The sequence below is a fragment of the Sinocyclocheilus grahami genome, unplaced genomic scaffold, assembly GCF_001515645.1.
Source record: "Sinocyclocheilus grahami isolate Dianchi unplaced genomic scaffold, SAMN03320097.WGS_v1.1 scaffold2138.1, whole genome shotgun sequence".
Classification (NCBI taxonomy): Eukaryota; Metazoa; Chordata; class Actinopteri; order Cypriniformes; family Cyprinidae; genus Sinocyclocheilus; species Sinocyclocheilus grahami.
Genome location: NW_015507317.1, coordinates 74,639 through 87,103, shown reverse-complemented (window position 1 = coordinate 87,103; position 12,465 = coordinate 74,639). Strand labels below are relative to the sequence as shown.

Here is a 12,465-nt window from a genome sequence, read left to right as displayed (position 1 = left end):
GGGAAAAAAAAATAATGCATGGCCGCTTAGAACTTCCGTAGGATTCTGTATAAAAGGACATACCGGTTTTGTCTGCATGAAGGTTATTATAGTTTTGTATTTTTTTATTCATTTTATTTTAATATTTTCAAATTTGCAATAAAATTTTCGTTTTTTATTAGTTTCAATAATAATTTTGTTAGTTTTAGTTTAGTTTTTATTTTGTGAACACATTTCTATTTCGTTTTTATAAAGTTTAGTTTCAGTTTTAGTAATTGAAGTTTAGCAGAATTAACAGATTACTTCCAGTGTGCAAGAACAAAGAAAGACTTAATTTAACCTTACTGACGCAAACATCTAGCGACGCAAAATTAAATCATGCTATGATTGATTAGATGGTAAAAGTATACAAATATATGCCAATATGAAGCAGTTGAGCCTTTTTACTCCATAAATCTACACAAGTTGCGCTTACATTATCATATTTAAAAGCACTACACTGAATGATAAATGTGTGTTGTGATATTTAATTTGAAAGTAAATGTAATTTGGTTATATCAGATGTCTTTTATCTTATTTAACCATAATCACGATACTATAACTGCTGTGCCTTCAGGGTCGGCACCAGAGCGCACAAAGTGAGGGGGCAGGCACAAATTTTTTTTGGGGGGGGGGCTGCTTTGAAAAAAAAAAAAATTCTGAAAGTAACACAACACAAACATGAAACTTGTAAATAAAATAATCTTATATATAGCCTATGTACAATTTAATAACATATAGCCTAGTTTGATATATGAATTGGGTGTTCGTCAAAGATTGCATGCGGTCGGAGATTCCCGTGTTTACAGCTCCGTAAAATAACCTACTGGAAGCTCTGTAGTTTTGCTGTATAGGCCTATAGATAAAAATATTATACATAACACAACATTTAGAGTTACTTCCATTTCTGAAAAAAAGAATGTAGGCCTAGTAATTGATGTTATAAATACACAAGCCTGATTTTTGTTTTAATTATCCATCGTACATAAAAAAACAACAAAAAACATTTGCAATCAAGACTGAAAAAAGCCAGAAGTGAATGTAAAGCAGATTTGGCCCAGACTCTGTTGCTATCTGTGAAGCCAAGCATAAGAATAGCCTACTAATGAAAATTTGTTAACCCACAGTAACACATTTTAACAGATTAATCACATATTTTCGTTTGCTGCATGCTTTTAAAAACACAATAACATTTTTTTTTTTTGAGGAAAAAAAAAAAAGATGCGTCTCGTATAAGTTGCATTTTCAGAAATAATAACGTCAGGCCTAATAATGTTATAATGTACCAACATTTTGAACACTATAGGATAATTTAGTTCCCCTAACTTTATAACAAATCATTTAAATTTAACCGTATCAGAGAACAGAATAAGAATTTAAAAATATATAATTCTAATGGATAAATATAATTGCAGTATATAATAATAAATGCTTAGCAATAAACAGGCGCCGGCGCGATCAAACAGCTGAAACATAAAATAGACTACTCCGTAATTTTTGATCATACAGTAAAGGCATAATTCGAAAGTGCAAAGTGTTAGCAGTTTGAAAATTCAAGAAAAATAGCAAAGTTAATAAGAATTCTTTCTAAATGCAGCACGGTTCTTATTTCGCTCTGCATAACCTGAACGAAAAAAAAAAGTTTTTGCTAAGAACGAAATGAAAACATTTAGCTAACAGCTTGGGAAACCTTCCCAGGGCAATACCTTGCCTCACCGACTAAAATCAGGGCGCCCACTACGGAGACGGCACCAGAGGTGAGGGGGCACAGTGACCGAGGTGGCCGGACCGGATTATTATACAAACGAATCAATAGGCACGGGCGGACTGCGGGTTCGATAGACTATTTAGACTCAATTACATACCTGCTGATAGGCAGCTGCCTACAAACGGTCCCGTGCTTATTCGTGTTCAAGCTCTGCAGTTTGACGACCGTCAAGGATTTCTATTTACAATTTGATTTGCAGCGTTGCGCATTAAAGCCATTCGCGCTGCAGCTGAAGTGAATGACAGCTTAGGGAGCACTCTTTGCTCGCTTTCTGTAGTCTATATATAATTTAATTTCATTTTATTATTTATTTTATATAATTTTATTTTTAATGCTTCTATAAAGGACCAACAGCCATGACATGTATAGCCTACTGCAGATTTTAAGGAGAGACAATCACATTTAACAGTAAAGGCATATAACAAAGAGTGAAAAATTTAAGGGGGTCTGAATACTTTCCGTACCCACTGTATATCTCTTAGGGATGCACCGAAATGAAAATTCTGAGCCGAAACCGAAAATTCTGGATGCACTTGGCCGAAAACTGAAACCGAAAAGGCTTTGTAAAGATTATTTATTTTATTAAATAATATACTGAAATTTTGTAAGACTTTTTAATTAAAATTTTATTTTATAATTTTTAAATAATTATTTTCAATTAAAAAAAAAACGCAAGCCAATAAAATAACCACACTTTTACTGAAAGTGACATAATAAAACTGGACAGAATTTATATTAATATTGGTAACACTTTACAAATAAGGTTCATTAGTTAACATTAGCTAACTACTTTAGTTAACATGAACTAAGAATAAACAATACTTCTTCAGCATTTATTAATCTTAAGTAATGTTAATTTCAGCATTTACCAATGCATTATTAAAATTAACATTTGTGCTTGTTAACAGTTAATGCACTCTGAATTAACATGAAGTAACAGTGAACTACTAAAATTAACATTAAGAAAGATTAATAAATCTTGTAATAAATGTATTGTTCATTGTTCGTTCATTAACTAATGGAACCTTGTTGTAAAGTGTTACCTTAATATTAAATATCAATATATTATTTTTATTCACTTCTATGTAACAGATTCAGATATAAGTTGTGTTTTGATTGTTTTTTGGAATAATTATCCAAATGTATAGTCCTATAAGAGCATGTGAGCAGAGCATAGCTTCACTGAAAGCATAATTTTACCAGCGTTGCCCAGAACAGCTGAACTACAGCATGTTACAGCACAGTAGCGCTACTGCAAACAGGAACAACATTTCTCATTCTCTTTTGTCTAACACCCTGATGAAGACCTGCTTGGGCTGATACGCATTGGAGTTTTTATTTATTTATTTATTTATTTATATATATATATATATATGTAGCCCTGTCTTATAATTAAAGGCTTTTTACTTTGCTCGCTATGTGAGTGCCTGGATGTGGATTTTTCAGTTTTTGTTCTTTTGGGGATTTTCTTGCAATGGGATCCACTTTTGTTTATAGCCTGGCAGTTCACAAGATGTAGGCAATACAGAAAAGATGCGCGTTCTCATCTTTGTTTGTGCTGCTTATCTATTTTTCTTCAAAGCACTGACTAATGTTGGTTTGATTACTTGTGTTACATGAGAAAATTATTTATTTTGCCTACCTGATGTAATTAAATTAAATGTGAGTGTGGTTTGGGTTGCGGTCTTTATGTCAAACAGAATTAAATTAGTGCTGCTGTCAGATAACGGGTCGAGTGTTCTCTTAAGTAGGCTACTGCTGGTGCGAGTTTACCAAACAGGACCCGTGCTGGACTCTGCTTTAAACTGCTTTGCGTCTCTCTGTCAGATAACCTCACGTGCATGATGCGCCATTGACAGATTCACTACAGAACCTTTAATGTTCTCATATCACAGGACTGTATAACACAATTATATGTCACATCTGAATGGATCAAGTGACTTGTGCTGTTTATCATTTTACATCGTGGCGGAAGCGCAGCGCATGTTCATCAGCGCCGTATGGGTGACAGATTCCGCTCTGCTGTTAAACGTGGCTGGCGGATGATCGGGTATGGAGCTTTGCTTTTTACAGTTTCGCAAGAGCTGTAATTTAAAAACAGCGCCTAATATGGGGGAGGTCTCCCTCGCTTCGGCGATCGGCCCACTACTCAACCAGCCCACCGGGAATGTCCCGGTGCTCCCGATTGCCAGTACATCCCTGCGCACATCAGATTAGATTAGATTAACGTCTGTATGTATATAAACGTCTTGCCTTATCATAAATCTTTACTATTATTATTATTATAATTATTCATGATAGAGATCGAGCTTTTTTTTTTATTAGTAATACATCATAATAGGCTATAGCTACATCGTACATTTTTAGCTTTATCAATCAGGCATAATATTAATCAGAAATATGTTGTTTTGTAGTTCAGATCATGCATGTGGAACTGAATCTTGTCTTTAATCCTCTTCTGTTGTATTTGATGAAGCTCTGCTCTTCTGAGGTGTAAATGAGCTCAGAGTCTCACTGATGAATGTAGGAGAAACTCATTTCTGACTGTGATCTGACTGAGAGGAGACACAAGAGTATCAAGTCTTCATCTTCTCCATTAGATGTATTTATCCAAACTTTCAATAGCTTCATGTTTTGAGTATGTTTTCCATTCATCTGGTATTTTACCACAACCCATGAAGGTTTTATTGTAGTATGTTTCCAGATATTTCTGGAATCGACACACAAACCACTTCCAGTAGGGCAGTTCAGAGAGATCAGGGGTGATACTCCACTTCTCATAAATTCCTCCTGCTCTTCTGTATTCTCTCCAGGGGACTGACTTTTTTGAGTCACTGGGAAGAAAAGATTGATTACTTGTTACTGCTGATGTGCAGATGCTAATTGACAAATTTTCTGTCCCTCTGTAAAACCACCCATTCAGTCCAATATTACGATGGAAAGCAACACTGTGATCTCCAGGATGGTTTTCTATGGTGTTGGTGCAGGTGGCTCCACAAAACGGACACTGAACCCAACAGCACTGACAGAAGTGATCAATCAGAAGCTCTTCTGGCCTGAATTTATAGTCCAGTTTTTCATCAAATGACTTTGTGTTGAATCTACTGCTGATATCAGACATTATAGCAGGAAGTTCTTTTTTTATCACATTTTCCATGAGGTTGAAATCTTTAACACCATCATGTTTGACTCCACTGAGGTCTTTTTCAGAGAAGATCAGCACATCTGAGAGCTGCTGTGTGAAACTCTTCAACCACAAACCAACATCTCCTCTGCTCTCTTGAACAAGTTCAGTAGATTCATGTGCTGCTTTCATGATCTTCTGCTGCAGGAGTTTAATATTCTCCTTCATCTTGGGCAAAACACTGACACTGAACTTATCAGTGATGTACTGACTGACTTCATCTCTTATGAAATCCTTGAAATGATCTCTGGGATGATTAATGTAATACAAGTAGGCAGAAAAATTCTCATTTTCTGACAGAAATGTCAGGATGTGTTTCTCCAGATTTGATCTGTTTCCATTCAGTGATTCACAGTTTGATTTAATTTCATCTGTCAGATCTTTGGCAGTCTTCTTGTAGATGCTCTGCTCAATGGGCTCTTTGAGTTTCTGACAGATGATCTCACCAAAAATGGCAGCTGAAGCAGCTCCATGACAGTATTTCTGGAAAATACTATAGTACTCTTCTCTCTTCTTCTCAACATATATTTCAGGATCATTGGCGTCTCTGAACAGTCTGTGTTGGTCAGTGATCATTTTGTTTGCTCTCTTACAGATGGAAAGAACCAAATCCATGAAGAATTCATTCGTGAACACATATTTCACTTGTCCTTTCTGATGTTCTGTTACTCTTGTCTTGACATAGTCTATGAGTTGTGTAAGGCAGCTTTTATTGTAGCCCATCTTTGAAATGTTAAATGACTGAATCATGTTGTCTGTCTGCTGAATAACATCTGTGACTAATGATCTTATTTGGGCTTCATGCTCTGGAGACAGAGTTCGAATAAATCCAAATGTTTCTTTAGCTGTTTTATAAGCATTCTTTACAGCCCCTTTAAGCCCACTTTTTGTGGACTTTTTGAAAATTACATATTCAGAATAACTCAGCACAGTAAAAATATCCCTGCTCTCCCGCCCTTGGTCTACAGGGAGAAAACGCTCATAGATGTCACTGAGGATTTCTCTCACATCTCTCATAATGTCAATGTATCTGATTGCAGGAGTGTCTTTGATGATCTTCTTCACACTTTGTTCCCAAAACAAATCAAAATCTTTCTTCACTGTGTCTTCATCATTTGCTTTGTCTTTGAATTTTAAGGCAAGTTCTTTGCTCTTTTCAAAGAGAGTGTTTTCATGATGTGTCCTCTGAGCATCAATCTTTTTCTTCAGGTCTCGCTGCTGCAGAATCTCATTTAATTTCCTCTTTGTTTCTCTCACAACGTTTTCCTGAAGTTCTTTGATTTTGATTTCAAATAATGTTTTCCACTGAATCAGTATATATTCATCCGTGTCTTTCTCAAAGAATGCTGACATTGATTTATTCACTTCTTCACTTGTCTCTTTCAGTTCTCTTTGAAGATCAGTTTCCTCAACCTCATGAATTGTCTCATTTTCTATTTTGTTGTGTAGTTTGTTCTCAGTTTCCATCATAGCTCTAAGAACACTCCAGGACCACTTCCTGTATTCGGTCTCTAATTTTCTATAAGCTGAAATCTCCAGAGAATTTCTGAAGCTAAAGACGAATCGTTCATTCAGTAAAGCCTCCCAGAGATCTTTAACACGATCCTTTAAGTCTTTCAGCATCATTCTATGTGATTTTGATGCATGAATTTTTATAGTTTCCTTTAGTTCTTGAATATTCTCACAGTAGTTTGGGTTTGGTGGTGCCATGGGTGGGTTTCCTTCCCAGAGATGAACAAAATACTTAACATCTTTCTGAACATCAAATCTAATGATATCACTGAAACTTTCTGCATCAGACTCTTCCTCCTTAGCAGCAAGTTTTGTCATTTCATCCAGAGTCTCCTGCAGTCGTCTCCTTCCCTCCATGTTTTTCTCTCCAGCTGTAACTTCTGAAACGTTCTGATGCACAAACACACAGCTGGAATTCAGTCTGATCTTCTTCATCCTCAGGAAGGCCTGAACAACAATCTGAAGAATGTCCTGCATCTCAGATGGGTTTTCTCCAAAGATGTTGATCAAGGTCAGATTTGCAAGACCAACAACAAATGTGGCCAATTCATTGTCATGATGTCTTGTTGATCTTCCAGACATTTCTTGATCTCGGAGACCCTCAGTATCAACAACCAGAATATAGTCAAAGTTCATCTGTGTTTTCATCTCGTCTGACACTCTGAGCAGCTGCATGAAAGCTCCTCTGGTGCACCTGCCAGCACTGACGGCAAACTGAAGTCCAAACATGGCATTCAGCATGGTGGATTTCCCAGAGCTCCGAATCCCTAAAACTGACAGCACAAAGACTCTCTGGTCTCCCAGTTTCTGGATGAGTTGATCTAGAACAGCAGAGATCCAGATCCCAGGAACATGAGCAGCGTCTCCATCCATCAACTCCAGTGGAAATCCAGAGATCATCATCTCTGCTGCAAGACTCGGGAGAGAAGAGAAGTGAAACTGCAAGTCTTCCTTGTTCTTCTTGACAGATGAACATGATTCGTAAATCTGGCCAATCTCCCTCATGACGTGCTCCAAACCAAAGGCTGCAGCTTGAAGTTCCTCAGATATTCTCTCAAATTCAGTCTGTTCAGCTTTGAGTTGTTCAGGTTTATCATGATTCCCCTTCAGTTTTAGGACTGTTGACCATTTTTCATCATATTTGTGATGTAGAGCAGAAAGATCAGCTGATGTATGTTCATCCAGGAGGATTCTGAGCCATTTGAGGAAAAATGTCTTGTTTGTGGTATCTGAGTTCATTTCTCTAATAAAGAGCTTCATAAACCTGCTGACATCAGATTTATGCTGTTGCTCACGGATTTTCTTCATTTCTGTGTGTTTCCTACTGAAGTCCATTTCTGTCTCATCTGCTCGAGGTCGATGTAGTTCTTTGTTCATCTGACTCCACTGATGCCACAGTTTCCCCTGATGAGGCAGAAATGATTCCTTGATTTCTGTCAGATCTTTCTTCTCCAATAAACTCATCATCTGCTGTGCTGCTTCTCTTCCTCTCCTGCAGTCATCATCATCTTCCTCATCTACTCTGATATCTGTGTGTTTGGACACATCTTCAAGTCTGAAAGTGGAAGATGATCCCAAGAGACACTCATTTATTACTCGTCGGAGTTCTTCAGATACATCTGACTGATTTCTGCCTTTCAAACCAATTTTGTATCTTCTTTTTTTCATCTCGGTTACAGCAGATTCATCCTTAGTAAAAAGACAAATGAGTGGCTTTCTGTTCCTGTACAGGTTTTGGATCTTTTCTGCATGTCTGTCATTCCTGTCCAGTCGTGGTAGAATAATAACATTTACTGAGGCCTTTTCAGTGAGGATCTGCAGCTGTTTCTCATGTTCTCCTGCATCACCGTGTAGATTACAGAAAGCAACACAGTCAGTGAATTTATCTGTGTTTTTCCCAGAGGGGCAGAACCAGGCGATCTCCACCACTCCATCCATCAGGACTCTGGTTCTGCTGCTGCCTGGGCAGTTCCTGTGGAAGAACGTGTTGTGTTTCTCATTGATCAGACTGTTCATCAGCTGAGACTTAGATGAAGACACGGAGCCAAACCTGAAAAAAAACACCACTGGAGTTTGTGCCTTGTAGATCGGATGGGTTTGACTGATGATCTCATTGTTGGTGTTTCTCATCTTCCAGCTCTTGTTGATTTGTCTGAATGTCCAGAGAGGAAACTCAATCTGCTGTGTGAATGGATCAGGAACAAGCAGAGGCAGAGCGTATTGACACTGGGACAGTTTAGTGACCATCAGCTGCTTCAGGAAACCATCCGCACAATGAAACACGACCATCTGAACATCCATTGGGTGGATTTGCTCAGATTGACTTGTTCCTGTTTTTGACAAAGAGATGTTAGCAACATCATCAAAAATATCACTCTCATCTTCAGATGAGTCATTGTCTCTTTGATGAGTTTGAGACTGTTCGTTGGTTTCTATAGTTTTAATGTTTCTTGCTCTATAGTTCATCATCAGCAGTTTTTGTATGAAAGTCTGAATCATCTCCTCTTCAGCACAAGACTCATAGGATTGTAATGAAGTTATCTGAAGAACATCTGCAGCTCTCAGTTTATCAAGATGGAGTTTGTGAAATAAGTTATTCATTTTCTTGTCTTGTTGTAGGTGTTGATTTGGACTGACTGCTGCTGTTCCAATGTCCTTTCCCCCCTGTTTAAAAAAAATAAGAAGAATTTATAAACATTTATAAATTGTAAGGCATCTGCCGTCTTTAGAAATGTGGTTCAGTAAACTTCAGTAAACTCTTTGTAAGCTGTGAACTCAACTTTGACTCCTCGTTCCTATTGTGTAAATTGGTCTCTTTACTGGGTCAAGCTGTGATCCCTAACAGTATTTCATGCATTATTCTGATTCTTATTCATAAAGAGCAAAGACGCTAACTTAAGGAAGATTGTATTTGTATTTATTATTTATAAAGCACTTTTCAGGCTACACAATAACTCCAAAGTTTTGCGATTGTAGCTCAGTGTAGCTTTGTTTTTCTGTTGGATTCTCTTACTATCACTCTCTATTGTTTAAACTGCTAAAATATAGCTTAATTATCACCATACTTTGGATATTATCTAACAAACTAATTTGACGTCATTTGCTTTTTAATCTAAACCACTAGTACAACGTATTAGCTTTCCGTTAGCCTGTTAGGTTGTCATTCGCGCCTATACCACTTCTTTTCTCTCTCACTCTGTTTTTCACGAGTTCATCAAACAACTGTGGTAAGTCGGAATCATTCAACAATCCCGGTGAGTACCCTGATAACACACGTACATCACAGAGTCATCTATTTGACGTCTACAAAATGTATTTTTTAGAGTGTTTGCTCATCTGCAATACGTCTATAGGACATTTCCTATCAAATGTCAAATAGACGTTTAGAAGATGCCTTTAAGATGCTTATGATTTAGAATGAATGTAAAATAAATTCATAAAATATATATAAATATAACTTTTAACTATTTCACACCTCACACGCGAAGCCCGTGAAAGCACCGGAAGGTATATAAGCTGGGGACTCCGTTCACATCACGTGCACAAACGGACTCTTTTTTGACTGAGTGTACGGTTGACGGGAGAGCTTTCCTGAGGTAAGGTATTTTTTTGTATGCATAAGTATAAAATTGATTGACTGTTTTTAAAACGTACCACATCTAGACCTATTGTTCACATAAACGAGTCTCTATTTTTTATATTCTATGGTCCGCTCTTCAGAATATATATATATGTTCACTTTACAATTATCATTAATATTTTCACACTTAAGCAGTGTTGTTTCACAGGTTGGTCTGAGAGAGAGTACGTGACACTGATGCACACTGACGTGTGAGAGAGTGAGCGAGAGAGACAGAGATTATCTTACTATTAGGAGATGAGAGGGTCTGTATTACTTTCTATTGAAGAAAGCATAGTGGTCAACTTGGATCACGTGTGCCTTAATAACCAATCACATTACAGCCTTGATGTCATTGAATTTCAGTCAGAGTTGTGCGACACTCAGTCGCCATTTACGAATCCCATAGGAATGAATGGGAAGTGCCGTAAGCTGAATCCCACCGGTTTCAAAAAGTCAGTGACTTCTCTTATAAAACCAAACTTTTTTCGTCGTAAACTCTAAAAATGGTTCAATCCAAAAGTATTTTTTAGTGTAAAACATGTTGAAGATTAGCAGATAGGCTATCGATTCATTAAATGATAACCCGTTTCCTCTAAAAAGCTGTTTATTCTGTGTAGTGAAGCCACTCCTCCATTGACATTGACAAAACGGCCTCTGGTCTCCTTTCTCACATACTGCCAGACCGGAAGCGTTAACTTTCGCCGTTACGCTTTTCCGGCTAATGGTTGCGGGCTTGCCTTCTAGTGGCTTTGAGAGCGAGACAGACTCACAAGCCAGTGTAGCCTAGCCGTATGAGATAATAATAATAATAATAATAATAATACTAATAAGAAGAAGAAGAAGAATAAACATGCTCCAGGATTGTTAGGTTCTGCTCGGGAGCAGCTTATTACACGTAAACATGATTAAATTGTATAATTTTAAGTGAAGGTGATACTTAAAGTCTGTCCCAACCACTGCTACTTTGTTATAAGAGTACCCACATGAACCAGGGACAATAATAATTTAAAATATTAATAATTTAAAAGTTAATTAGAAAATAATATAACGTTATGTAGTCTATAATAATATAGATACAGCCAGTTTTACTCATTGAGAGATTTATTCGTGAGGGAATAATAATGATTAACGCACGGCTCAGACTCCAATAAAATTATAAGGGAATAATTGTTATTTTCTTATAATTTTATTGGAGTCTGAGCCATGCAATAATCTGAACGGTGACAGCTATTATGTCAGTGGCTTGATGCAGTGCAGGAGATGCAGATAACTTAGTAAAAAATGCTTAGAAAATGTTCTTGACTCCTAGGAAACTTTAATTAATGCAGTCACATAACAAATCTTCTTCACAGGTCAAATGAAATGAATTGCTAATTACAACAATGAAATAAAAATACAGAGCATGTACAAATACTAGAAATCGTGAAATAATGGAAATAATTGGGTGATGGTTTAATTATAAACATGGTTATTATCTCTAAGGGGACACCCAACTTAATATATTACATTTATCTGACTCTAACCATGTCATGTCAACAAATGGAAAAGTCAGCCAGCTATTTATTATCATATTAATTATTGTGCTTTTCACCCCAACAGCAGGGGCGCTTTTTACCACAAACACCATACTTTTACATATTCTTCAGTTTTTGAAAAACATTTGTTTAAATCCATACCTTAAATTTTTTTTTTAATAAAAAAAAGAAGATACATATAGATAAAGTAGAATTAAAATAGAATAGAAAGTGCTAGAGTTAGAGGGTCAAATAAAGGTGGAACAGATGTGTTTTTAGTCGTTTCTTGAAGATGGTTAAGGACTCAGCTGCTCGGACTGATTTGGGCAGGTCATTCCACCAGGAGGGAACAGTTAATGAAAAAGTCTGTGATAGTGATTTTGTGCCTCTTTGAGATGGAACAATAATACGCCATTCACTTGCAGAACGCAAGCTTCTAGAGGGCACATAACTCTAAAGTAATGAATTTAGGTAAATGGGTGCAGAGCCAGTGGTGGTTTTGTAGGCAAACATGAATGTCTTGAATTTAATGCGAGCAGCTACTGGTCAGTGCAAATTGATGAACAGAGGTGTGACATGCGTTAATTTCGGCTCATTAAAGATTAATCTTGCAGCGGCATTTTGGATTAATTGTAGAGGTTTGATAGAAGTGGCTGGAAGACCTGCCAAGAGGAGTATTTCAATAGTCCTGTCTGGATAGAACAAGAGCTTGAACAAGGAGTTGTGTTGCATGTTCTGAAAGAAAGGGCCTGATCTTCCTAATGTTGTATAAAGCAAATCTGCAGGACCGGGCAGTTTTAGCAATGTGGTCTGAGAAATTCAGCTTATCATCAATCACAACTCCAAG

At 37.0% G+C, this 12,465-nt stretch overlaps 1 protein-coding gene across 1 annotated transcript; it reads right to left on the bottom strand.

Annotated features, from left to right (window-relative positions):
• Window positions 1-4,382: 4,382 nt before the first annotated feature.
• On the bottom strand, window positions 4,383-9,083 carry LOC107574182 (interferon-induced very large GTPase 1-like). Its single transcript, XM_016260647.1, has 2 exons — window positions 5,855-9,083; window positions 4,383-5,776 (listed from the first exon to the last, which is right to left on the bottom strand). Exons 1-2 carry the CDS (start codon window positions 9,081-9,083, stop codon window positions 4,383-4,385), a joined length of 4,623 nt encoding a protein of 1,540 aa, XP_016116133.1.
• Between the last annotated feature and the right edge of the window lie 3,382 nt (window positions 9,084-12,465).

Coding starts and splice junctions, on each gene's coding strand:
- LOC107574182 (XM_016260647.1), bottom strand. CDS start 9,083: ATGAATAACTTATTTCACAAACTCCATCTTGATAAACTGAGAGCTGCA. Junction 5,777..5,854: donor TTTCAAAAAGTCCACAAAAA/GTGGGCTTAAAG, acceptor CTCTGTCTCCAG/AGCATGAAGCCCAAATAAGA.